Genomic DNA, 25,832 nt, shown 5'->3' with positions numbered 1-25,832 from the left:
CCAATAAATAAAATGTATTTTTAGAAATTACATTTGTAATAAAAGAACAAGTAAAACATAATAGTATGTGATAACAAAAAATATGCAATGAGTAATGAATGGACCAATATATATATTTCTGGAACTTTAGTTGCATAGTGAACATATTATATCTATTTTCTTTATCTGGGGCAGCTCTGATTGCTCTTTTGCGAGAAGGAGAAAGCCTAGAGGATCTGATGAAGCTTTCACCAGAAGAACTGCTTCTGAGATGGGCCAACTACCACCTGGAGAATGCCGGTTGTAACAAAATCAATAACTTTAGCACAGACATCAAGGTGAGTGTCTATACAACATTCGAAATTTCTAAACAACAGTCACATTTTGAAGGAATCATATATCATATATTGAAATTACCCATCAATTTTCAAGTTATTAGATTGAGATATCTCACAAGTAACATAGTCTATAGGCAGGATGGCAACATCAAAAAAAGGAAAAGGTACTTGTGCCTGAAAATTTATGCAACCCAAACAAACACATTAAGGATATATTTATTACTATTTAAGTAGTATCAAAACATATAATTTTATTGTACCATAAAACCCCCCATAAAATAACAATAAGATAACATTTAATAGATGCAAGTGGTGAAGAAGGTCCTGCTAAAATTAGGTTTCTAGTATGGTGCATGTATGTGAATTGGTGGGTTTATGTGACTGGGTGCAGATACTCAATGGTAGTCTGTGACTAGATGGTTGAATGTGACCAGCAGATTATACAATAAATAGAGAATGATGGAAACGGATCCAGAGAATTCATTTTTTAGGTCAAGTAAGCCAAGCTAGAAAATAGAGTTGAAGTATCTCTTTTATTTGACTATTTTGGCCTAAAATTTGAAATTCTGTGGTCAATGACTAATTTCGTTAATAGCCATGTAGGTTGGATTATGTTGTTGGACTAGTGAATGTGATGGGTGGGAAGAGGTATATGACTGAGTATGTTTGAGTAGTTGGTGGGGTGGAAAGATTGCATGTATTAATAATTGTGCGAATGGGACTAGGTGGGTGTATCTGACTGAATTGTTATTTGACTGAGATCTGACATAGGTTTCATTATTTGGGAAGTTAATGACGTGGAGGTGAGTTAGAATGTGTGAGTTTGTGTATGAGGGGGTATAATGATTTGGAGGTGAGTTGGTGTGTGAGAAAGTGAATTGGAGGTTATCTAACAGGGTATATGAAGGTTAAAGTATAAAAAGTTGGGGGTAGGGGTGTGGCAGGATGTATGTGAGGGAATGAATTGGAGGTGGTAGAGAACCTAAAACGCTACTCTCTCAAGCAGTTGAATGTTCCTCCTGTCAATCAAAAACAGCAGCAAGCTGTTCTTCCATTGCTTTGCTGCAATGTATATTGGCAGAGTGGAGGCCACAAGTTTCATAGACTTTATTTAAAAAAATAATATCAATTGTTATGCCAATCGTTTGGCCTCTTTGTGATCAACGGTGCTGGCAGCCTTGACTTGGCTTGCCTGACTACATATTATAAAGATAAAGGTCATTGTGTTTATTGGCAGCAACATTAAATAAATACAAATAAATTGTCCAGTAAAAGATTATACCATTAATAGATTGTAACAGGGTTTTTTCTAAAGATAAAATAAATAAAAGGAAATTAAAATGAATAACAAACAGGAAAATAAAAAAGATTAAACAATAGAATTTCAATATTGGGCAAAACACTAATATATAATAAAAACTGAAAGTGTAACAGTGATTGGATTTCCATTTTGGTGTTCTAGATCCTCTAAAGTGGATTTTTTTAGAACATTCAATATGTCGATATGTTGTTTTACAGATTTGATCAAGGCCTGTAGCGCCTAAATTATGTGTAGAGGAATCTTGTAACTCGTAGCAGAATGGTGCTATATTTGTATTTATTAAAAAAAAGTCGAAACGGGTATGACATGAAGGCATGCCTATAACATATAGTGTAAAACAAGCTTTGGAAAAGAGCTGAAATATTCTATAATGATTAATGTCTTAATCAAAGCCAATAACAATTCTTTCCTATTGGAAAGCATTGGATTGGCTGAGAGTGTCAAGAAGGCAGATCAGGGGCAAAGCCTGCCCAAGCCAAACACAGCCCTGGCCAATCAGCACCTCCTCATAGAGATGCATTGGATCAATGCATATCTATGAGGAAAGTTCAGTGTCTCCATGCATAGGGTGGAGTCACTGAATGTCAGTCACACTGTGCAGCACTGCCGCAGGAAGCACCTTTAGTAGCCATCTGAGGAATCCCTAACCTGTAATGTAAACATTGTATTTTTCTGAAAAATAACCGCGTCTACTGCAAATAGAACATATACAAAATACTGTAGTTGTTCTGCTGACTAGTGTCCCTTTAAATAAAAAATTAAATAATTAAAAACAAATTAAATAAAGCATATTTAATAATCACGTGTTTTGCATGTTAATAAGACAATGATTTTCACTAAAAAGCAAACAGCAAATCCATTACATCAGTGCATTAAGCTACCCAGTGGTCTATTAACATGAGCATTAGTAATGTCTATCAGGGTAGCACAATTAGAGTCCTGTAGTTTTTTATTTTGAAATATTGCTTCCTGTGTGTTTCTAGGTATAGCTACGGTTCCTCCAATGGTATTGTGGTCACTGCACACATGAGCTCAGCTCTCTGATTTAGAAAAAGTGATAGAATCCTGTTTTCTTCTAAAACTAAAGTGCTGACATGTGTATGTTTTATCTTCATATTTACCAGGACTGCAAGGCCTACTACTACTTACTTAATCAAGTTGCTCCGAAAGGGGAAGAAGACGGTGTTCCTGCCATTGACATTGATATGACAGGTCTAAGGGTAAGACTGGTTTATTCTATTACTATAGTGGTATTTAAGGATTACTAACAATTATAGGACACTTGTCATTCATTCATTTAATTAAGCTGAGTTCATAAATCATAGCTGTAGTTTGGTCAACTTCCTCTTCAATATGATACACTCATTTCACTGTAAATGCAATTGTGTATAAAACCTGTTTAGTGTGTTTTAGAGGTTTATTATAACTTTCCAGTGATTTGTTAATGTTAAAAGTATATATTGGACAACATGTTCGTACAGAGCTGCTTTCAAAAGCCCCTGATGGAATTAGGTAGTTTTAGCTTGTTCAAGGGTCTCAATCTGAAACTTGGTGCAAGACTACAATGTCTGATGACTGAAAACTGAACATCCTTGGTTAAAGAATTAGACTGTTTTTGTGAATTACACTAGTTATCATGTTTCAGTGCTAGCCATCAACTGCTTCAGCAAAGGTTTCTTTAACGTCTTTCCTCTTCCCACAGGAGAAAGAAGACCTAAAAAGAGCAGAGTGTATGTTGGTTCAGGCAGACAGGCTGGGTTGTCGTCAGTTTGTTACTGCCACAGATGTTGTCCGTGGAAATCCAAAGCTTAATTTGGCTTTTGTCGCAAATCTTTTCAATAAATACCCAGCCCTACAGAAACCAGAAAACCAAGATATTGACTGGAGCTCTATTGAAGGTAAAACGTACAAATGTAGTGCATGAAAATATAACAGCAGTCTGGCTGCATAAATCTGATCTATCAGATATAGTCTGTATTCTCAACTACAGCGTACTTCCTGTGTTATACATTCACACTACGCTCTTACGGCTCAGCCTTTTCCTCTCTCCAAACTTATTTCCTGATCTTCACTTCCACCTTGTGTAACAATCCCAAGTACCTCTTTAATATCTAGTATTCACTACTTCACCCCAATACACGCCCCTAAAACTAATATCACAGCTATCTTTGTTATATAGCTACATAATAATATATGCTGAAAAACGAGTGGCTCAAACATTTCTATTTCTGTAGTTTGGTCCAAGAATAAAGAAAAATAAAACTATTTGGAGTGACTCCAAAATGACAATGGGATTTTCCTTCAATCAATAATCTATTCATCCAAACGTTTTCTTAAAATTGCTACATAATCTGATAAAATTACCTTTTTAAGAAGAGTCTTTTTGACTTATTTAGCCCAAATCACCTTTCTTGTAGTCTACACAACCTCTTGCCATTGTACAAATCGAGTACAAAACTACATATATAAAAAAAAATATATATATATATATTATTATATACACATATATACACACAGACATATTGTCAGGGTACCTGGAGTCTCTACCTCTGAGAGAGGTAGAGACTTAGAAGGTTATCCGTCCGGACGCCATGTCTCCTCGGTCTCCCGCGGTTCACTCGGTCTTGCTAACGCCGGCCGCGAGGGAGTCACTTCCTTTTATAACAGAAGGACCGGAGGTAGACGTCATGACGCTAACCCGAAACATCCTGCCACTCAAATCTCGGGAGACGAATCAGGACTCGCCGGAGGCGTGTCCCCTCTCCCTAGCCAGGATACTTAACGCTGGTTCTCTCATTCACTCGTTGCCCTGTCGTGGTTCTAGTCCGCCTAGTCACACAGTGCTTTATTATTCACTTGTCTTTTGGTTCTGACCCGGCTTTGTTGTTTACTCTCCTGCCTTTCTGTTATCCTTGACCCGGCTTGTCTCTCGCTTACCTGTCCTCTGTTATCCTCGACCTCGGCTTGTCTCTGACCATTCTATTGTAGTTATACGTTAGTCCGGCCATTCTAAGGACCGGTATACGTATCAGCTGCTCTTTGTACTCTGCGTGTTGGATCCCTGACCCGATCCTGACATTACGACAGGGCCATGGATTCTGCAGGTACAAATTGTCAGCTTGGTTCTCCTGATCCTAGGTTTGACGCCATGGATCATAGGATGGATCAGATGGCTCTAGCACTACAGGCGCTGCTGTCTCGCCCTATTAATCCACCTGAGGAGAGCCGTAACACTTCTGCTTCTTCTGTGGGTTCGGGGTTAGAGGTAGCTACTGTAGGTGCTTCTTCCCAAGTTACCCCACCTGTACGTTATGCTGGTTCTCCTGAGAGGTGTCGTGGCTTTTTGAACCAGATCAGTATTCATTTCGAGCTACAGCCCCGTTCATACCCTACTGATAGGGCAAAGGTGGGATTTATTATTACCTTACTCATTGAGAAAGCTCTGAGATGGGCGAATCCGTTGTGGGAGAATGATAATCCATTAGTCTATAACTATAATTCCTTTGTAGCTGCTTTTAAAAGAACTTTTGACCCTCCTGGCAGGAAGGCCAATGCAGCCAGATTACTGTTGCGCCTTAGACAAGACAACCAAACACTTGTGGATTATGCACTAGAGTTCAGGTCTTTGGCGGCAGAGGTAAAATGGAATGAACAGGCCTATATAGACGTATTCTTAAATGGATTATCTGATGTAATACTTGATGAGGTAGCGACAAGAGAACTTCCCGAGAATCTGGAGGACTTAATTTCCTTTATCTCTCGTATTGACGAACGTCTAAGGGAGAGACAGAATACTCGAGATAGAACCGCTAAATCTTTCTCTAGACTAGTACCATCATTTCAAGTTTCTGAAACCAAAGATCCACAGGTTTCAGAACCTATGCAGTTGGGCCTTACTCGTCTCTCAGAGGAGGAGAGACAGTACAGGAGAAGAGAGGGACTTTGTATGTATTGTGGGTTCAGAGGTCATGTACGTTTGAGCTGTCCCAGCCGTCCGGGAAACGCTCGCACCTAAGTTTCTCTAGAGGACAGACCTTGGGTGTTTCGATTTTGTCCTCTACTCATAACTACAAAGAACATAGACTCCTATTACCGGTCTCTTTAACTTGGGAGAAGGGAACTTTAGAAACTATGGCATTGATAGACTCCGGCGCTGCTGAGAGTTTTATCGACCAAAAGTTTCTCACCAAACACACTATCCCATCCCAGTTAAGGAAGACACCCTTGGCTGTTGAAGCCATTGATGGTAGACCTTTAGTTGAGCCTGTGATTTCCCGGGAGACCACACCTCTTTACTTAACTACTGGTATTCTACACAAGGAGGAAATATCCCTACTACTCATTTCATCCCCTTCTGTTCCCATAGTCCTGGGATACTCCTGGCTTAAGAAACATAACCCCGTTATAGATTGGAGATCAGGGGAAATAGTTTCATGGGGCCAGAATTGTCAAGAGAGTTGTTTAAAGAAAGTGTCACCTCTTTGTAGTGTCAACTCACTTAATAACGCTACTGACTCTACCAAAGTACAGATACCGTCCTTGTATCAAGATTTAAAGGCAGTTTTTGACAAAAGAAAGGCTGATACCTTACCACCACATAGGCCTTTTGATTGCAAAATTAATTTACTTTCTGGTACCATGCCCCCCAGGGGTCATGTATACCCTTTGTCCACGAATGAAAACTTAGTTCTAGAAGAGTATATTCGTGAAAACCTAGACAAGGGGTTCATTAGAAGATCCTCCTCCCCTGCTGGGGCTGGATTCTTTTTTGTTAAAAAGAAGGATGGTTCTTTAAGACCTTGCATTGACTACCGGGGTCTTAACAAGATAACCATCAGAAATGTTTATCCGATTCCCTTGATCACCGAGCTTTTTGACCGATTAAAAAGTTCTAAAATTTTCACTAAGTTAGACCTTAGAGGTGCTTATAATTTGGTGAGAATCCACGACGGTGACGAGTGGAAAACTGCATTCAATACTCGATATGGGCACTATGAGTATACTGTAATGCCTTTTGGTCTCTGCAATGCTCCGGCAGTATTTCAGGACCTTATTAATGAGGTTCTTAGGGAGTTTCAAGATGACTGTGTAATTGTATACCTTGATGATATTCTTATACATTCCAGGGATATTGAGACTCACCACAGACAAGTCAGGAGGGTTTTACACAAACTTCTTCAGCATGGCTTGTACTGCAAACTAGAGAAATGCAGCTTTGACCAATCCCAAACTACGTTTCTTGGTTATGTGATTTCTGGGGAAGGGTTTGAAATGGATCCGGAGAAGCTCCAATCCATATTAGACTGGCCTTTACCTCAGGGTCTCAAGGCTATCCAGAGATTCATTGGTTTCTCTAATTACTACAGACGTTTCATTAAGGGATACTCCTCTATCATTGCTCCCATCACCAACATGACCAAACAAGGGGCTGAGACTAAGAATTGGTCTACTGAAGCTCTTCGGGCTTTTGAGACACTCAAAGAGCTGTTTGCTTCCGCACCAATTTTAGTTCACCCTGATACTACTCTACCTTTCCTACTCGAAGTTGACGCTTCTGAGACAGGTATAGGTGCTGTTCTGTCCCAAAGGTTGGGGGTAGATAAACCATTACATCCTTGTGGATACTTTTCCAAAAAATTGTCCGGTACTGAAAGCAGATATGACATTGGTGACAGGGAACTACTAGCGGTTATAATGGCCTTGAAGGAGTGGAGACATTTATTGGAGGGTACTTTGCATCCTGTTACTATTTTGACAGATCATAAAAACTTATCCTATATTGGGGAGGCTAAACGACTATCATCTAGACAGGTTCGTTGGTCCATATTTCTCACTCACTTCAACTACGTACTCACATATAGGCCAGGTTCTAAGAATTCTAAAGCCGACGCCTTATCTCGCCAATATGAACCTGCTGCCGTATCTGAGCCGGTTTTGTCCTCTATAGTACCCAAGTGTAACATTATCGCTAACACTACTCTCAAAGTTCATTCCCCGCTACTTGATCAGATAAGGAACTTGCAGCATCTGGCACCTAGACTGACTCCGGCTTCCAGACTTTTCGTTCCCCCTGAACTTCAATTGGAGCTCTTACAGTGTCTTCACGAGAGTAAGGTGGCTGGTCATCCGGGTGTTCGCAAGACGTATTCTTTGATCTCCAAGGATTTCTGGTGGCCGTCGTTACGGAAGGATATTAAGGATTTTATCGGGGTTTGTGTGGTCTGTACTAAAACCAAACTACCGCATACGCTTCCTTGTGGCCTTCTACAACCGCTGGAGATTCCTGACAAACCTTGGTCCTGTGTGGCAATGGACTTTATTGTGGATCTGCCGGTTTCTAAAAAGCACACTGTTATCCTCACCGTAGTCGATAGGTTTACCAAGATGGCACATTTCGTACCTTTGCCTAAACTCCCGACTTCTCCTGAATTGGCGGAGGTCTTTGCCAAAGAGATTTTTCGTTTGCATGGGATTCCTTCGGAGATCACTTCTGATAGAGGCTCCCAATTTGTTTCACGTTTTTGGAGGTCTTTCTGTTCTCAATTAGGCATCAAATTGAATTTTTCGTCCGCCTATCATCCTCAGTCTAACGGAGCTGCTGAACGAACTAACCAGAAGATTGAGCAATACTTACGTTGTTTTGTTTCCGAACACCAGGACGATTGGGTCGGTTTGATTCCTTGGGCAGAGTTTGCGCACAACAATCTCGTTTGTGACTCCACGCATTCAAGTCCCTTCTTCATGAACTATGGCTTTCATCCATCCATTCTTCCCCCGGTTTCTCCTTCCCAAGGAGTGCCGTCGGTTGATGTCCATGTGGCCAATTTGAGGAAGTTGTGGGATCAGACTCGACAGATTCTTCTACACAATTCTGTACTGGTAAAGAAACATGCTGACAAACGTAGAAGGGCGGCTCCGAATTTTGTTCCGGGCGATAGAGTGTGGTTGAGCACTAGGAATATTCGTCTTAAAGTTCCTTCCATGAAATTCGCTCCTCGTTATATTGGTCCCTACAGGATCTTGACTCGAATTAACCCAGTGGCATATCGTCTAGCTCTTCCAGCTACTTTACGCATCCCGAACTCCTTTCACGTGTCATTGTTGAAACCTCTAATCTGTAACAGATTCTCCTCCACAATCGCCCCTCCGCGCCCTGTTCAGGTGGAGGGTCAGGAGGAATATGAGGTTAACTCCATTATTGATTCTCGTGTCTCCCGGGGACGAGTACAATATTTAGTTGACTGGAAGGGATATGGTCCTGAGGAGAGGAGTTGGGTACCACAAGAGGATGTTCATGCTCCTCGTCTTCGCAGGGCATTTCACTCCCGCTTTCCATCTCGCCCCGGCTCCTTCCGCCCGGTGGGCGTATCTGAGGGGGGGGGTACTGTCAGGGTACCTGGAGTCTCTACCTCTGAGAGAGGTAGAGACTTAGAAGGTTATCCGTCCGGACGCCATGTCTCCTCGGTCTCCCGCGGTTCACTCGGTCTTGCTAACGCCGGCCGCGAGGGAGTCACTTCCTTTTATAACAGAAGGACCGGAGGTAGACGTCATGACGCTAACCCGAAACATCCTGCCACTCAAATCTCGGGAGACGAATCAGGACTCGCCGGAGGCGTGTCCCCTCTCCCTAGCCAGGATACTTAACGCTGGTTCTCTCATTCACTCGTTGCCCTGTCGTGGTTCTAGTCCGCCTAGTCACACAGTGCTTTATTATTCACTTGTCTTTTGGTTCTGACCCGGCTTTGTTGTTTACTCTCCTGCCTTTCTGTTATCCTTGACCCGGCTTGTCTCTCGCTTACCTGTCCTCTGTTATCCTCGACCTCGGCTTGTCTCTGACCATTCTATTGTAGTTATACGTTAGTCCGGCCATTCTAAGGACCGGTATACGTATCAGCTGCTCTTTGTACTCTGCGTGTTGGATCCCTGACCCGATCCTGACACATATATACTGCTATTTTGGGACAATGATGGTACTGATAAGCGATTGGGGCAAAAGCTTTTTTGGCACAAAGATGGCATTAATTAGTTCTTTTGAGACAAAGATGGCACTGATTAGCTATTTTGGAACAAAGATGGCACTGGGGAGCTGCATGGGGACAGAGATGGCACTTAAAAGCTTTTGGGGGGCAAACTGGCATTGTAGGAAGTGGGTGACATGTTACTTGGTGAAGATGGTGGCCCAAAAAGCTGGAGTGGTTTCCATAGAAAATTGGTGTGGTTAGAATTGTTGTTTGTAAAGGCTAAGAGTTAGCAATAACTAGCCACATTTTGATATTTACTCTTCTAGAGATTATTAAAAAATTTTGTTCATTACAGAATGACTTAATATTTTGGAAAACTGCAGCCAATATTGAATTGCTGTAGCCCTTTAAATCACAGTCCTATTTTAATTTTTATATTGTTTAATTTACCTTAGATAATACTAGAAAAATGTTTACTACGGTGCTATATATATATACCGTATATATAATACCGTAGTAAACACTTTTTATAGTACCGTAGTAAACACTTTTATATACATACATACATACGTAGTAAGCAAAAGCTTGGGAAACTTCATTGCACAAATTCAGTAGTTAACTTTGATTGGAGAACATTTATGAATACTGAACTTTTCTAAAAAAATATTATGTTTTGCTTTTGTTGAATAATCACTTCTGTTAAGTAGCTACATTGTCAACAAAATGTTGTCTTCAGAAGAGGAAGCTAAGGACTTCCTTTTCTGAAGAGGAAGTTAAGATTCCCACACCAGTTACAGCATTTACCACATTAATTGTAAATTCAAAGGGAGGGCTATCAGAAAATAATTAAACAAAGTTAATTACATGATTCGTAACATCAACTACAGTGTACCTGCATTGTACTAGCTTCCAATTCTTAATTACAATTGGGATTGGAAAAACAAACGTGTATTACTCCACCTGTTGTACATACAGTATATTCTTACATTTTCAATTGACGTCAGATTAGCTGTGAACTATTTAAAGTGTATGTAACCACCAAAAATGTTCTATTCAAATTATAAAACATTTTAAAAATTTTACTTTTGTTAAAATAAAAAGCAAAAAAATGTATTGTTTGAAGAAAAATGTTATATTTCCTTGATATTAGAAACTAGTACCTATTCTGAAAAATCACAAACACTCATGTTATGGAGGGAGATTTATCAATGTGTCCTAAAAACTGGTATTAAGTTCTAAAAGTGGTGCAGTCACCATGGAAACCAGTGGGACCAGCAGCAGCATTCCACTGGTGAATACTCCTCATATATCTTTGCCGAACACTGAAAAAATATTCCCTATATTTTCTCTTTTAATTTGTTTTTTTTCAAACAGTTAAGGTCACTACTGTTTGACAATTCCATTTAAACAATACATGTATACTGTGGGTTACCAAAAGCGGTCTATATAAATTTAAAATAATGAATCAATATTTTGTATTCTCAATTTAAAGGTGAAACAAGGGAGGAAAGGACATTTAGAAACTGGATGAACTCTCTGGGTGTGAATCCTCGTGTAAATCACTTGTACAGGTAAATATTTATGTGTGTGCAGTAGAAACCATCTGCTAATCAGATGAAGGAACCAGATTACGTATGTGGCTGAAGTTCATGAAACCCCCCAAAGATCCCTATTCACGGTGCATTAGCATGTGGTCAAAAACTGCAAAGCAGACAGAAGTAGAAGTTTTTGATAGCAATATTTGTAGCATTATGTGTATACTGCTACAAATCACTGTTTATTATCTGACTACAAAATCTAACTAATTTATTCTGTATTTCCAAACATTGTACTTAAGTTTTAATAGGGATAATGTGCTAGATAGCTATATAGTTGATAGAATATTATTGCACTTATAAATAGCTCACCCAGAATGCATTGCCATCTGCCTTGTCATAGTTATAGTCATAGGGATACTATAAGTGCCAGGAATACAAAGGTGTTAAAGACCCTTTATTTACTTACCTTACCACAGCGCTAGGTCGCACCTCTGCCTCCTCCGACATCCCACAAAGAGCGGTTTCTAATGCGCATGCACGGCAAATGCTGCATGCACATTAGACCTCCCCATAGAAAAGTATTGAATGAATACTTTCATATAGGGGAAAAAAAAAAATCGGATACTGGATGTCCTCATGCAGAGCGTGAGGCCGTCCAGCGTCAGTTACCGGACAAAAGGTCTGTTTGGATGTAGGAAGCGCATCCAATGGCTGCCTGGGAGATAGCAGGAGGCAGACTTAGTGCAATAGGGACACTGCACCCATACCACTTTAATGAGCTGAAGTGGTCTGGGTGCCTATAGTGTCCCTTTAAGAGAGAATACTGTTCAAGAAACATTCCCTCGTAGAACTTGTGTACAGATATTATGTGACCAGAAAATTGTTTAACAAGTTTTTTTTTTTTAAATGTCTGTTAATTTAAATCTTTGCTGGTATTTCAGATAGCACTATATGCAGACAAAACTATTAGTAGAATAATTTATAATACATATAAAATATATCTTCTTTTTTTTTAATCTTTCAGTGACCTGTCTGATGCGCTTGTCATATTCCAGTTGTATGAAAAGATTAAGGTACCAGTAGATTGGAGCAGAGTAAACAAACCACCATATCCTAAACTGGGAGAAAATATGAAAAAGGTAATTTTAGAAGATAATTTTTTCCATTGTTACATAACATCTCAATGAAAACTGACTTCTACATATTCAGTAGTAGGAAGAAAAGCTCCAGTTTGTTGCATACTCTTTTGTTGATTTAAAAAAAAAAAAAAATTCACTACACCAGAGTCTTAGGACACAAGGTAGCATGCTTAAAGGGAAACTCCAGTGCCAGGAAAACGATCCATTTTCCTGGCACTGGAGGGTCCCTCTCCCTCCCACCCACCAATCCCCAGTTGCTGAAGGGGTGAAAACCCCTTCAGTCACTTAACTGAGGCAGCGGCGATGTCCCTCGCCGCTGTCTCCTCCTCCGCGCCGCTCCTCCTACTGGCTCTGTCGGCCGGCGGGCGAGACTGATCCCGCCCACCGGCCGAGGAGACCTAATGCGCATGCGCGGCAATTCCGCGCATGCGCATTAGGTCTCCCCATAGGAAAGCATTGAAAACGAATTTCAATGCTTTCCTATGGGGATTTGAGCGACGCTGGAGGTCCTCACACAGCGTGAGGACGTCCAGCGACGCTCTAGCACAGGTTTCCTGTGCTATCGACCAGGAAGAGACCTCTAGTGGCTGTCTAGTAGACAGCCACTAGAGGTGGAGTTAACCCTGCAAGGTAATTATTGTTTATAAAAAACTGCAATAATTACACTTGCAGGGTTAGGAGTAGTGGGAGTTGGCACCCAGACCACTCCAATGAGCAGAAGTGGTCTGGGTGCCTGGAGTGTCCCTTTAAACTCCGACTATGAGGTAGAGAACGTTTTCCATACAAAACCTTGATACAGACAACAGGATAGCCAAATAAAGAATGCAGCTATAATGTATGAATGGGATAAAATATGAATCTGCAACATACACTGAACAAAATTATAAACGCAACACTTTTGTTTTTGCCCCCATTTTTCATGAGCTGAACTCAAAGTGGTGTTTTATTGTGGCCAGCCTAAGACACACCTGTGCAATAATCATGCTGTCTAATCAGCATCCCACACCTGTGAGGTGGATGGATTATCTCGGCAAAGGAGAAGTGCTCACTAACACAGATTTAGACAGATTTGTGAACGATATTTTTTAGAGAAATAGGCCTTTTGTGTACATAGAAAAAGTCTTAGATCGTTGAGTTCAGCTCATGAAAAATGGGGACAAAAACAAAAGTGTTGCATTTATAATTTTGTTCAGTATATTAATAACCTATTTGATTAAATAAAAAAAAATACATTTGCTTCCTTAAATTATTTTTATTTATTTTTTATGATTATTTTAATTTTATTTACTAGAATATATCTCGCTAAATATCAAACTTTATTTTCTTATGATGTCTTCATAACTTTATTCAATAAAAACATCATTGTATTATGTATATCTTCTCACCATGCACATGTTTGTATCCGACAGCTTGAAAACTGCAACTATGCTGTTGACCTGGGCAAAAACAAGGCCAAGTTTTCTTTGGTTGGAATTGCAGGGCAGGATCTGAATGAAGGAAATCGGACTCTGACATTAGCTTTGCTGTGGCAGTTGATGAGAAGGTACCTGCTAAAATGGGTTAACACAGAACTGTACAAAGGTAGATTCCCAGATATTGTAGAACTACAATTGCCGTGGTACTTTGTCAGCCATTAGAATGGCAAGGTCCATCAGAGAAGTGACAGTTCTCCATCATCTGGGGACCTACCTTTAACCTAACCTATAATGAAATGTTACAATACGGAACTTTGTAAATTTTATATAAATCAAACTGATACATAACCCACTCTTTAGGATTATGGTAGAGCTAATGCTATATCTTGAGAGTGTGATGGAAAGGTTTCAATATGTAGATTTTCACATCCTGGCATGTCAGCATGGTTAAGGTCACTAACTGCTTCTATAGAGACCACCACTCTGATATAAAAGCGATGCATAGGAATTTAATAGTATTTCCTCAATTCACTGCAGATTGAAGTGCATGTTTGTAACATTGGTAAAGGTTGAAAAAAATTGATATTTTATTTTTATCCTGGGTTTGTTCTACTTGTAAATTTGAAAAATAGAATTAATTTTTTTTTAACTTCTGTCTATGGTGGATGACCAGCGGAATATATTTAGGATACAAGATCACCCAGGACTCCTCTTGCATTATATCTAGCTTCTTATAGCAAATAGTAAGGAGTAGCCACCAATGATCAAACAAACTAATTTGGCCTAATTTCTTATCAAACTAATTATTACATGTCAATGGTCAAATGTGGAGAGATGAAAAGCAATAAGGCAGGGCTGCCCAACAGGTAGATCTCCAGATGTTGTGAAACTACAACTTCCATGATGCTTTGCATGCCTTTAGAATGACAAAGCATAATGGGAGTTGTAGTTCTACACCATCTGGGGATGCACCTGCTGTTGGGCAGCCCTGTTAAGCCCTGTACTCCTGCTCCTACAGTAGAAAATAAATTTGTATTTAAACTCACTGCACATTGAATTGCATGGAAATTAAAACGTATTGCAAAATTCAGGCACAATTAGCTGATATACTAAAATTGCCCAATACATCTCTAGTCACAGTTTGACTTATTAAAGGGACACTATAGTCCAGGATTTGTTTTGGTTACAACTTGTACAATTGCCTCTGTCCTTAGGGGGTTAAACATGGCCCTGGAAGCTGAGTATATGATAATACTAATGGTCAGTGCAGGGAATCTACTAGTATAAGAATCGAAGACTGTTACTTTGATAAATTTAACTGAAACTCAGTGCTTTGTGAATTTCTTTATTGTGCGATAAATGCATGTAATGTTTTGTTATAGGTACACATTGAATATTCTGGAGGACATTGGTGGAGGACAAAAGGTTAATGATGACACAATTGTTACCTGGGTGAATCAGACACTGAATGAAGCTGGGAAATCATCGTCAATAAGTGGATTCAAGGTGAACATTAAATCGTTTAAATATGATGCTTTATAGATGCAAATGCACCGTAACCAATTATTTAGCAATGGAAAAGGCAACCATCGGCACTTCAGATGTTATGGACAACATCTCCGCTGATGTTTAACCAGTATTATGGTTATAAGAGCATTAACACCTTAAGGAACAAACTTCTGGAATAAAAGGGAATCATGACATGTCACACATGTCATGTGTCCTTAAGGGGTTAAGGGAGACGCAGTAGACAACATCTGGAGTGCCAAAGGTTGCCTACCCCTGAGTCTTAGCATATTGAACAAGAACATATTACAGGTTATTCAATATAGTGTGAATTGGCAGGAATTCATAGTGAAATTAAAATTTTAATTAAAATAGCAATGCTTTCAATTTAACTAAAATCTGAAATTCACTTACATTCCTGAGAATTAAAATTGCCTTTCTGGCTCTTTAACCCCTTAGGGACACATGACATGTGTGACATGTAATGATTTCCTTTTATTCCAGAAGTTTGGTCCTTAAGGGGTTAATATAATAGTTCGGGCTCTTGTGTGTCGGTGTGTGTGGGAGCAGGTGTATATGTGTTGCAGGTAGGTTCAGGTGTGTGGGTTTGGATGCCTATGTGTACTCGCCTATGGAGCTCTTAGTAGTTCCATGCTAATTGGGCTGACATGTGTTGGGCGCTCCGGTATGCGTCGTACCCTGTGTGGCATCTCTATCCCCCTATCCCTGGGGGTGGCGGGAGTGGGCGGAGTGGTGTGAAACCAGAGTGGGCGCCAATGCTCTATCATGCGCGGGGAGCTGTCTGCCGCTCTTGTGAGAGCGAGGGCGCCAAGGTTGTGATTGCATTGTGGTGAAGGAGAGAAGGGAAAAAAAAAGGGAAGAGAGAAAAAGAGAGAGGGAGAGGAGCACAGAGACATGTGTGCGATGCAATGTGTGATGAGTGAGTTGCAGCAGTACAACCAAGAAATAAAAGGTTAAACAATATAGTTGGTGGTCTCTGGAACTGCCCCCATCACAAGAGGTCTGGATCTTCCCCTAGGCGGTTGTGACCGCACCGTGCATATTGTCTCTGGGCTCAGTCCTTGTGCAAGGTCAGGTGGGTAAAGGTTGTGGGTTACATAGTGACTGTCCTGGATCGGCGCTGTCCTCCGGGTCCCAACTCTCCGGTTGGCTTGCGGCCGTGGAAGGTTGTAGTCCCAGTGCCCTCAGGAAGGTGGGGGTCCCGGATGGGGATGCAAGGTGGTGTGCAGTCCCATTGTGATGGACAAGCAGTGCGCCCGTGTTCCCCCACCTGTAGACTATGCCTGCTTTGCGCAGCGCAGTTGTCACGGATCCAAAGGTCTTTCTCCTCAGCAATGTGGCTCTAGTAATGTCCTGGAAAAAGGAGAGCCCTCAAATGTCAGCGGTGTTTTGCCTTTTATGGTGGTCATTATCAGGATCTTGTCCGACACTGTCAGTAAGCGCTGGATAACATCTCTGGGCATGTTGGGTGGTAGGTGTGCGGAACTCGTCACTCTGTAAATCCCGTCCAGAGTTATTTTCTTTGCGGTTGTCTGCGATAGTATAGTTGTGAACAGCCGCCGTGTGTAGTGTGGTAGCTCCTCAGTCGTGACCGCGGCTGGAACTCCCTTGATTTTTATATGCGTTCAACGTTGTTTGTCCTCCAGGGAGGCAATCTGCCCAGCTAGTACGTGTTGCTCTGCTTGGAGTCATTGGACCGAGTCCTTAAGGGTGGGGGCTGAGTCATCTTGGGATTCAGGCATCAGCGGGTGTTCCGCCGGGAGGGCCGTTGTCGTGGCTGGTTCACCTTGGTCGGGTTCGGGTGCTGGGCCGGCTGGGGGTCGATGCGTGGTGTGCGCTGGCTCTGGTTGCGCAGGCCGGAGCCACATCTCCCCTATATCTCTGCCTTGCGTGTTGGGGCCAGCTGTGGCTTTGTGTGTGTGGCGGCCCATGGTAGTGGTACCCGTGTCCGGGCTGGATGCGTAATGTTCTAGGGGGCTTCCGCCGAGGTAGGCCTCTAGGCCTTGGATTGGCGATGCGCGGTAGGCCGCGGATTTGCGCCTCTGCCTGACCTGCTTGGGTGCCTGGAAAAAAGGCATCAATCGGTGCGGTATGTATCGCTGGTCAGTGCCGGGTACCCGTCGAGGCTCGATGGGGCTTTGTTTGGGGAATTTTTGCCAGATTATCTACGGGTTCGGGAGAGCAGGTTTTAGATGGCGTCTGTACAGGATGGTTGCCAGGCTCCGCCCTCCGACTAACATTTCTTGATAACATGATCATCCTTATATGGTAGAAAGGGACAATATATCATTATTTAACTTATCATTCAACAGTTTTAAAAAATGGTGTTTTCCAAAACCACAATTTCCTCTTGAAAATTGTTGTATGTATTATTAGTGAAGAGAATAACAACTCGGATTTGGTTTTTGCAAAGAAATCAATATTTTACTACATAAGTTAGCTACAGAGATTTAAAATTTGTCATTCTATGATCAATGATGTTCATTAAAAGGTCACTCTAAGTACCATAACAACTTAAATCACTGTACCTACAGACAATGGCAAAATGCATGCACAAAACAAACAAAAATGGCAAAGGCCTAATATTTCAGTGAAAATTTGAACAACAACCTATCAAACCCATGAAACTTCTGGAAAATCATAAATAGCATACAAACCCCCACAATCCACTCCCAACCCTCCACTGTCAAAATGGACAACCAAACACTGCAGCACCCCCTAGATGTAGCAAATGCCTTTAATAATGATGTTGTTGGATGTGCTACCACCCTGATTGCTAAGATAACAAATTACACTCATTTTCAGATCACAAATAAAGATCAGGCCCTGCCAAATCTTCAAAATCCTCATATAGAGAAATTTTAGACCTGTGCCTGTTAGTGTCGTTAATAAACAATCATTTAAAAATGAATAAACCTGTGTGGACCAGATCAAATCCCAGCAATGTTGCTGAAGCTCAGTGCGCCAGCAATTGCTAAACCTGTCACTACCCTTATCAATGAATCTCTGGTGTCAGGATATATACCCAAACTTTGGAAGACTGAAAAAGTTGTACCTATCCATAAAAGTGGTGACAATACTTTGGTATCTAACTATCGCCCGATATCATTGCTCCCAGTATTGTCAAAAATCTTGGAAAAATGCATCCACATGCAACTATGTGAATATTATCAACAATCAACATTTTTTGACCCCTAATCAATCAGGCTTTCGTCCAAATCACTCAACTTAAAAGTTTGCAATGACATCCAAATTGGCATGGAACAAGGAGATTTAACTGGAGCTATTTTCCTTGATTTTGCCAAGGCCTTTGACACAGTAGTCCACAACATTCTTTTGCAAAAACTTAAAAACTCAGGCATTGGTGATCATCCGCTAACCTGGTTTTGATCGTTTGTTTCAGACCGATTGCAATATGTGGCCATTTCTGATAGCACTTCCCTCCCTCTTCCAGTCACGTGTGGTGTTCCCCAAGGCTCCTTACTCTGCCCCCTGCTATTCACATTATTTATAAATGATCTGCCTAATGTCTGCAAATCCTGAACTGTACACATGTATGCAGACAACACTGTAATCTACATTAGTAAATCCAATCTACCGCAGCTTGAGGCTGTGCTCTAAAACCAATTCACAGAGGTAGAAAAGTGGATAGCGGATAACGAACTCTTCCTAAACTGACAAAACTGGTACAATGATCTTTGAAACTTTACCTAAATTATGTAAAACTACAAAATCAACAATTGTGTATCAAAACAAATTCAAATAGCACACTGACAGCAGTCTGCTCTTTAAAATATATATGTTGCTAGACCCCAATCTATCTTTTGGCCTTCACATTGAAAAAAATCTCCTTACCCAAAACTAGGTGCCCTGTACAGAAACAAATCCTGCCTAAGCCCTACAGTAAGGAAACAAATGCTAATGTCGGTAATTGATTATGGGTATGTAGTGTATGCACCTGAGCCTCAAACCCACCTTAATAAATGTAAAACGTTATACAATTAATTCTGCCGCTTTGTACTAGAATGTAATTACTTTACCCACCACTGTGACATGTTAAAAGAGCTAAACTGGTTATCTCTGGAATCCCGACGCACTCTTCATCTTTCCAGCCTTGTGCATAAGAGCATTTCTGGGAAGCTTCCACCCTACCTGAGTAGAATGCTCTCCTCGGCTGTTCCCACCTCCTATAACCTCCGATCCAGTACATGCACAATATTTAGCATACCACAATACAAAAATAAACTTGCTCGATCCTCATTTTCCTACAGAGCACCGCAATTATGGAATAACCCCAGGGACACAGTCAAATCTTCATTCAATCTAAAATCTTTTAGGAGATCTATGGCAATATACCTCAATACAGAATGTACCTGGCATGGTTGAATATATTTATTACCTGTTATGTATTACATTTATATATGTGTGTGTATATATATATTGTTTGTATATTGAATTTTTGTAATATTGTATCAATGCAATGTTTTGTGGACCCAGGACATACTTGAAAACGAGAGAAATCTCAATGTATCCATCCTGGTAAAATATTTTATAAGTAAATAATTAATAAATAAACTTTCTGATAGTGCCCTGCACTCATCATCAGCTCTGAAAGTGGCTTAGAACGGAAATAGTTTGAAAACATCACTGCAGCTATAAGAAAAATCACCCCACCTTCCACAGCTATCAATCAGGCAGCCGGAACCCTCAGTTGTAGACTATTCAAGATGTGCATGTGGTTAGCAATGGCTGGCAACTCTGCCCAAACTATGTACCAGGCTATATAATAAGATCTTAGTGGGTAGGAGGGGGAAGAGAGGATTAAACCAAGGCAATTAAGCCAACGAGGCTGCATGCTCACTCTGGATACTATCAATTTATAGAGCAGTTCCACTTGCCTTATGTGATAGGTGGAACTGTTGTGTGGGATAAACTACTTATCGCTTAAATCCTTGCTGAGCAGGAATTTATGGTATATAATCAGACCACATTGAACAGAATAAGAGGCTCCTGATTGTGTGAGCCTCCTCTTGGTAAACAAAAGGTCTGCTTGCTGACACTTGCAGTGCATGAAATATGAAATGAGTTTATATATTAGACAAAAATCTTGTGTTGTTTTTTTTTTTAAACCAAACTAACATTTTTATATTGTGTTTTTTAACTATAACTAATAAACTCTTTGTAACATATGTTGATGTAAAGGTTATATGTTTTTCTTTCTGAAGGATGGCAAAATTAGCACAAGTATGCCAGTCTTAGATTTGATCGATGCAATCCAGCCCGGCTCAATTCATTATGACCTTTTAAAAACAGAAGACCTAAATGATGATGAGAAACTCAACAATGCTAAGTATGTTGTACTTTTTGTTGTTTATCAAGTTGTGCAATTTGTAGACTAATTTTAAGCTTGGGAGTACAAAGAAAAAAGAACCAGACATTATTATACATAAATAAAGGCACAGGAAGAATTTTGTAAAATCAGATTTTATCAATATTTTGGACATGACATGTGTGACATGTCATGATTCCCTTTTATTCCAGAAGTTTGGTCCTTAAGGGGTTAAATATTATGGACTTTGAGCATTTTAGGATTTTTTTTTTTTTAACAATTGCACTTTGCATTATTAAATCTAACTTGTTGCATTACTTTATATCTTGCTCATCCATTGTACTGCACTGCAGAATATATTGGCGCCCAGATATATTAATATGGATAGTAATAGTTCCTACTCCCTACTCCTGTCTCCTTCCTTAATGTAACCGGTATTTTGGGGTGTGAGGGTGATATAAGGGATAATTCACGTTCCCAGCTCTTATTGCTTCATGCATCACAGATGCACTAACACACCAACATCCACTTAGTGCAATTATGGAACATACCTAGGAATAATAAAAGTTACACTTTTTGGGTGCAACTGCAATTTATGGCTGTCTTCATTAATTCTGTCCTTCCCCCATTATTGATATGTCAGGAATGGTTATAGCAAGAGATTAGGGGTTTGTACAATGTTTGTCTCACTGTGCAATAGTATTGCACATTATGATGTCACCCGGAGACCAGTTATTGATTGCAAAACATAATCAACTTGCTAGTGTAAATCATATAATGTATACTTAATTGCAGCACATGTATTTAATGTTTTATTTTATGTAACAGTCTATGGTGGTTAGAGGGGTTAATGTAAATCAGGTGAAATAGCATCTATGTTTGGCTCATGGGACATTGAAATGGTTTTAGATCCATATAGATAAAAAGAATATTTCACGATAACAGCAAAACAAACATATGGTAAATAAAAAAAATTGCAACATTTTCTCTCATCTTAAATCTACGACATCCCGGATTCCATCTGTTAATTAATGACTACAGATACACTCACTGGCTGTGTTATCATATCCTGTAACTAATTACACATACACATACTGCTAGGGACCTCACTATAATTGAGGCTAGATTGAAGAAGCCAGTGAGAATGTTGTGACTTGCCAAATATCTTAGTGCATTAAAACAATGCAAACATGTTAGTATGTATTTAGTCCATTGGTTTAGTTTGTGTTTAAATATAATCAACTTTGTGGTTTACCACTATGTTCTCCAGACGTTTCCGTAGACCCCAGTTAAAGGGACACTATAGTCACCTGAACAACTTTAGCTTAATGAAGCAGTTTTGGTGTATAGAACATGCCCCAGCAGTCTCATTGCTCAATCCTCTGCCATTTAGGAGTTAAATCCCTTTGTTTATGAACCCTAGTCAAACCTTCCTGCATGTGACTTGCACAGCCTTCCATAAACAGTTCCTGTAAAGAGAGCCCTATTTAGGCTTTCTTTATTGCAAGTTCTGTTTAATTAAGATTTTTTTATCCCCTGCTATGTTAATAGCTTGCTAGACTCTGCAAGAGCCTCCTGTATAAGATTAAAGTTCAATTTAGAGATTGACAAACAATTATTTAAGGTAAATTACATCTGTTTGAAAGGGAAACCAGTTTTTTTCATGCAGGCTCTGTCAATCATAGCCAGGGGAGGTGTGGCTAGGGCTGCATAAACAGAAACAAAGTGATTACTCTTAACCCCTTAAGACCGCAGGACGTACTATGCCGTCCTTATTTTGGTGGCTCTAAAAGCCGCAGGACGGCATAGTACGTCCTGCGATCTTATGTACTTACCCGGTCGCCGGCGATCCCACGCCGGCGATCGCGGTATGGGGGACTTACCCGGGAGCCCAGGGAGTCCCCCTGCGTCCTCTTCAGCCGCCCAGGGCCATGTGATCGCGAGGTCCTTGCGAGGACCCCGCGATCACATGAACGGCATAGCCGTCCAAGGCATTGCCAGCAGGGGGAGTGCCTGTAATGACAGGTACTCCCCCTGCTGTCTGAAAAAAAAATAAAAAATGTTAAAACAGTGTAAAAATAAATTATATATACTTAGATCATATATATATTTATTATATATATGATCTAAGTATATATATACACACATATACACACATACACATAAATATGCATACACTGTCTACGTGTATTTTAATATTAATATATACATAATTATATATATATATTAATATCAAAATACACGTACAATGATATTGATTAAATATATATATAATTTTCATTATATATATATTTATATATAATAAAAAATAAATAAATATATAAATACGTTAAAAAAATAAATAAAAAAATAATAAAAAAATAATGAAAAAAAAATAGATAAAAAATATATAAACATGCGTAATTTCGTTCTAACTGTATTTTAAAATTAATATATATATATTGATATCAAAATACATGTAGAACGAAATAATATATATATCTATATACATAAGTATATACGTATATATCACTATGTATATACCTATATATAAATAAAAATAATTAAAAAAAATTATATACATATATATACACACATATATATATACACACATATATATATAATAATTCTACGCATATATTTATGTAATAATTTTACATAATTAGGTCATTTTATTAATTACAATTTGCAGGACCTGCCTGCCAACCCAGGCCAAAAGTTCAGGGAATTACATTGTCTAGCACTATATTTAACTCTGTAACTTTCCAAGACACCATGAAACCTGTACATGGGGGGTACTGTTTTACTCGGAAGACTTCGCTGAAAACAAATATTAGTGTTTCAAAACAGTAAAATATATTACAACGACGATATCGTCAGTGACAGTGACATTTTTTGCATTTTTCACACACAAATGGCACTTACACCGACGATATAATTGTTGTGATACGTTTTACTGTTTTGAAACACTAATATTTGTGTTCAGCGAAGTCTCCTGAGTATAACAGTACCCCTCATGTACAGGTTTTATGGTGTTTTCAAAAGTTACAGAGTCAAATATAAGGTTTGCGTTTCAGTTTTTTCACATTAAAATTCGCCAGGTTGCCTTTGAGACCGTATGGTAGCCCAGGAATGAAAATTATCCCCATGATGGCATACCATTTGCAATAGTAGACAACCCAGGGTATTGCAAATAGGGTATGTTCAGTTTTTTTAGTAGCCACTTAGTCACAAACACTGGCCAAAATTTGCGTTCAAATTAGTTTTTTGCATTTTCAAATATTAACACTAACTTTGGCCAGTGTTTGTGACCAAGTGGCTACTAAAAAAGACTGGACATACTCAATTTGCAATACCTTAGGTTGTCTACTTTTGCAAATGGTATGCCATCATGGGGGTAATTCTTATTTCTGGGCTACCATATGGTCTCAAAGGCAACGTAACCAATCTGGCGAATTTCAATGTAAAAAAACTGAAATATGTAACACGCTATATTTGACCCTGTAACTTCCCAAAACACCATAAAACCTGTACATAGGGGGTACTGTTTTACACGTGAGACATCGCTGAATACAAATATGTGTATTGTATTGCAGTAAAAGCAAACAGTATTATGACATTCACAGTTAGAATGTCACGTAGAACTAAAAAAATGTAAAAAATTCTTATTTTCTCCCATTTTTTAAATATTTTTTTCATATTAAATTATGTTCCATACCTAAATATTTGATGTTAAACGAAAGCCCCGTTTCCCCTGAATAAAATGATATATAATAATGGGGGGTGCATTTAATATGAAAGAGGTGAATTATGGTTGGACAGACATATAGCGCAAATGCCAGGTTTTGTTTACGTTTTTTTGGATCACAACTTGTACATTTGGCTGCGGTCTTAAGGGGTTCAGGACGGAGTCAATAGTGCACGTTCTGATCAAAACAAAACGTAAACAAAAACTGGAATTTGCGCTATATGTCTGTTCACCCGTAGTTCCCCTCTTTCAAATTATATGCACCCACACTTATTATATATCATTTTGTTCAGGAGAAACAGGGCTTTAATCTATCATTAACTATTCATATATGGAACATCATTTATTATGAATAAAAGTAAAAAAAATGTGAGAAAATAAGATTTTTTTTTAAATTTGCATTTCCGTCTGACATTTTAACTGTGAATGTCATAATACTGTTAGGTTTTACTGCAAAAAAAATGCACATATTTGTAATCAGCGATGTCTCACAAGTACAACAGTACCCCCCATTAACAGGTTTTATGTTGTTTTGGAAAGTTACAGGGTCAAATATAGAACATTACATTTTCAAATTGAAATTTGCCAGATTGGTAATGTTACCTTTGAGACGGTGTGGTAGCCCAGGAATGAGAATTACCCCCATAATGGCATACCATTTGAAAAAGTAGACAAGCCAAGGTATTGAAAGTGGGGTATGTTTAGTCTTTTTTAGTAGCCACTTAGTCACAAACACTGGCCAAAGTTAGCGTTCATATTTGTTTTTGTGTGAAAAAAGCAAAAAACGAATATTTGGCCAGTGTTTGTGACTAAGTGGCTACTAAGAAAGACTGGACATACCCCACTTGCAATACCTCGGGTTTTCTACTTTTGCAAATGGTATGCCATCATGGGGGTAATTCTCATTCCTGGGCTACCATACGCTCTCAAAGGCAACATAACCAATCTGGCAAATTTCAATGTGAAAAAAATGAAATGCAAGCCTTATATGTGACTCTCTAACGTTCCAAAACACCATAAAACCTGTACATGGGGGGTACTGTTATTCTCGGGAGACTTCACTAAACACAAATATTAGTGTTTTAAAACAGTAAAACATATTACAACAATAATATAGACCATAAAAGTGCAGTTCGCTTGTAAAAAATGCAAAAAACGTCACTTTTACTTAAAATATCATCGTTGTAATACAATTTACCAGTTTGAAACACAAATATTTGAGTTCAGCGAAGTCTCCCGGGTAAAACAGTACCCCCTATGTACAGGTTTTATGGTGTCTTGGAGAGTTACAGGGTCAAATATAGTGCTTGCAAATTAATTTCTCTGCACTTTCTCCCTGTGTTGTCATGCATGTCAATCAAATTTTAATTAATCAAATCACATAATTACGTTAAAAGATTATTTAAATATACATGTAGAATTTTAATATATATGCATTTATAGGTATTTAAATTCTACGTGTATACTGATGTAATCTTTTATGTAATTATATGTATTTATCTATATATATATATATTTGCGGTTATTTGCATTTTATATATAGATAGATATATATAGA

General features: G+C 39.2%; 1 protein-coding gene across 2 annotated transcripts in view; it reads left to right on the top strand.

Moving 5' to 3' along the window:
* LCP1 (lymphocyte cytosolic protein 1) overlaps window positions 1-25,832 on the top strand; it is a 55,872-nt gene that overhangs the window by 28,655 nt on the left and 1,385 nt on the right. For both annotated transcript variants that reach the window (XM_063425999.1, XM_063426000.1), the window contains 8 exons: window positions 175-317; window positions 2,763-2,858; window positions 3,341-3,536; window positions 11,092-11,170; window positions 12,162-12,276; window positions 13,686-13,823; window positions 15,078-15,197; window positions 20,444-20,568. In XM_063425999.1, coding sequence (XP_063282069.1) covers window positions 175-317; window positions 2,763-2,858; window positions 3,341-3,536; window positions 11,092-11,170; window positions 12,162-12,276; window positions 13,686-13,823; window positions 15,078-15,197; window positions 20,444-20,568 — 1,012 coding nt within the window. The remainder of the gene's footprint in view (window positions 1-174; window positions 318-2,762; window positions 2,859-3,340; window positions 3,537-11,091; window positions 11,171-12,161; window positions 12,277-13,685; window positions 13,824-15,077; window positions 15,198-20,443; window positions 20,569-25,832) is intronic.

Source organism: Pelobates fuscus, chromosome 1, assembly GCF_036172605.1.
Source record: "Pelobates fuscus isolate aPelFus1 chromosome 1, aPelFus1.pri, whole genome shotgun sequence".
NCBI lineage: Eukaryota > Metazoa > Chordata > Amphibia > Anura > Pelobatidae > Pelobates > Pelobates fuscus.
Note: the sequence above shows the minus strand (reverse complement) of the source record. Positions and strands in the feature narration are given on the sequence as shown.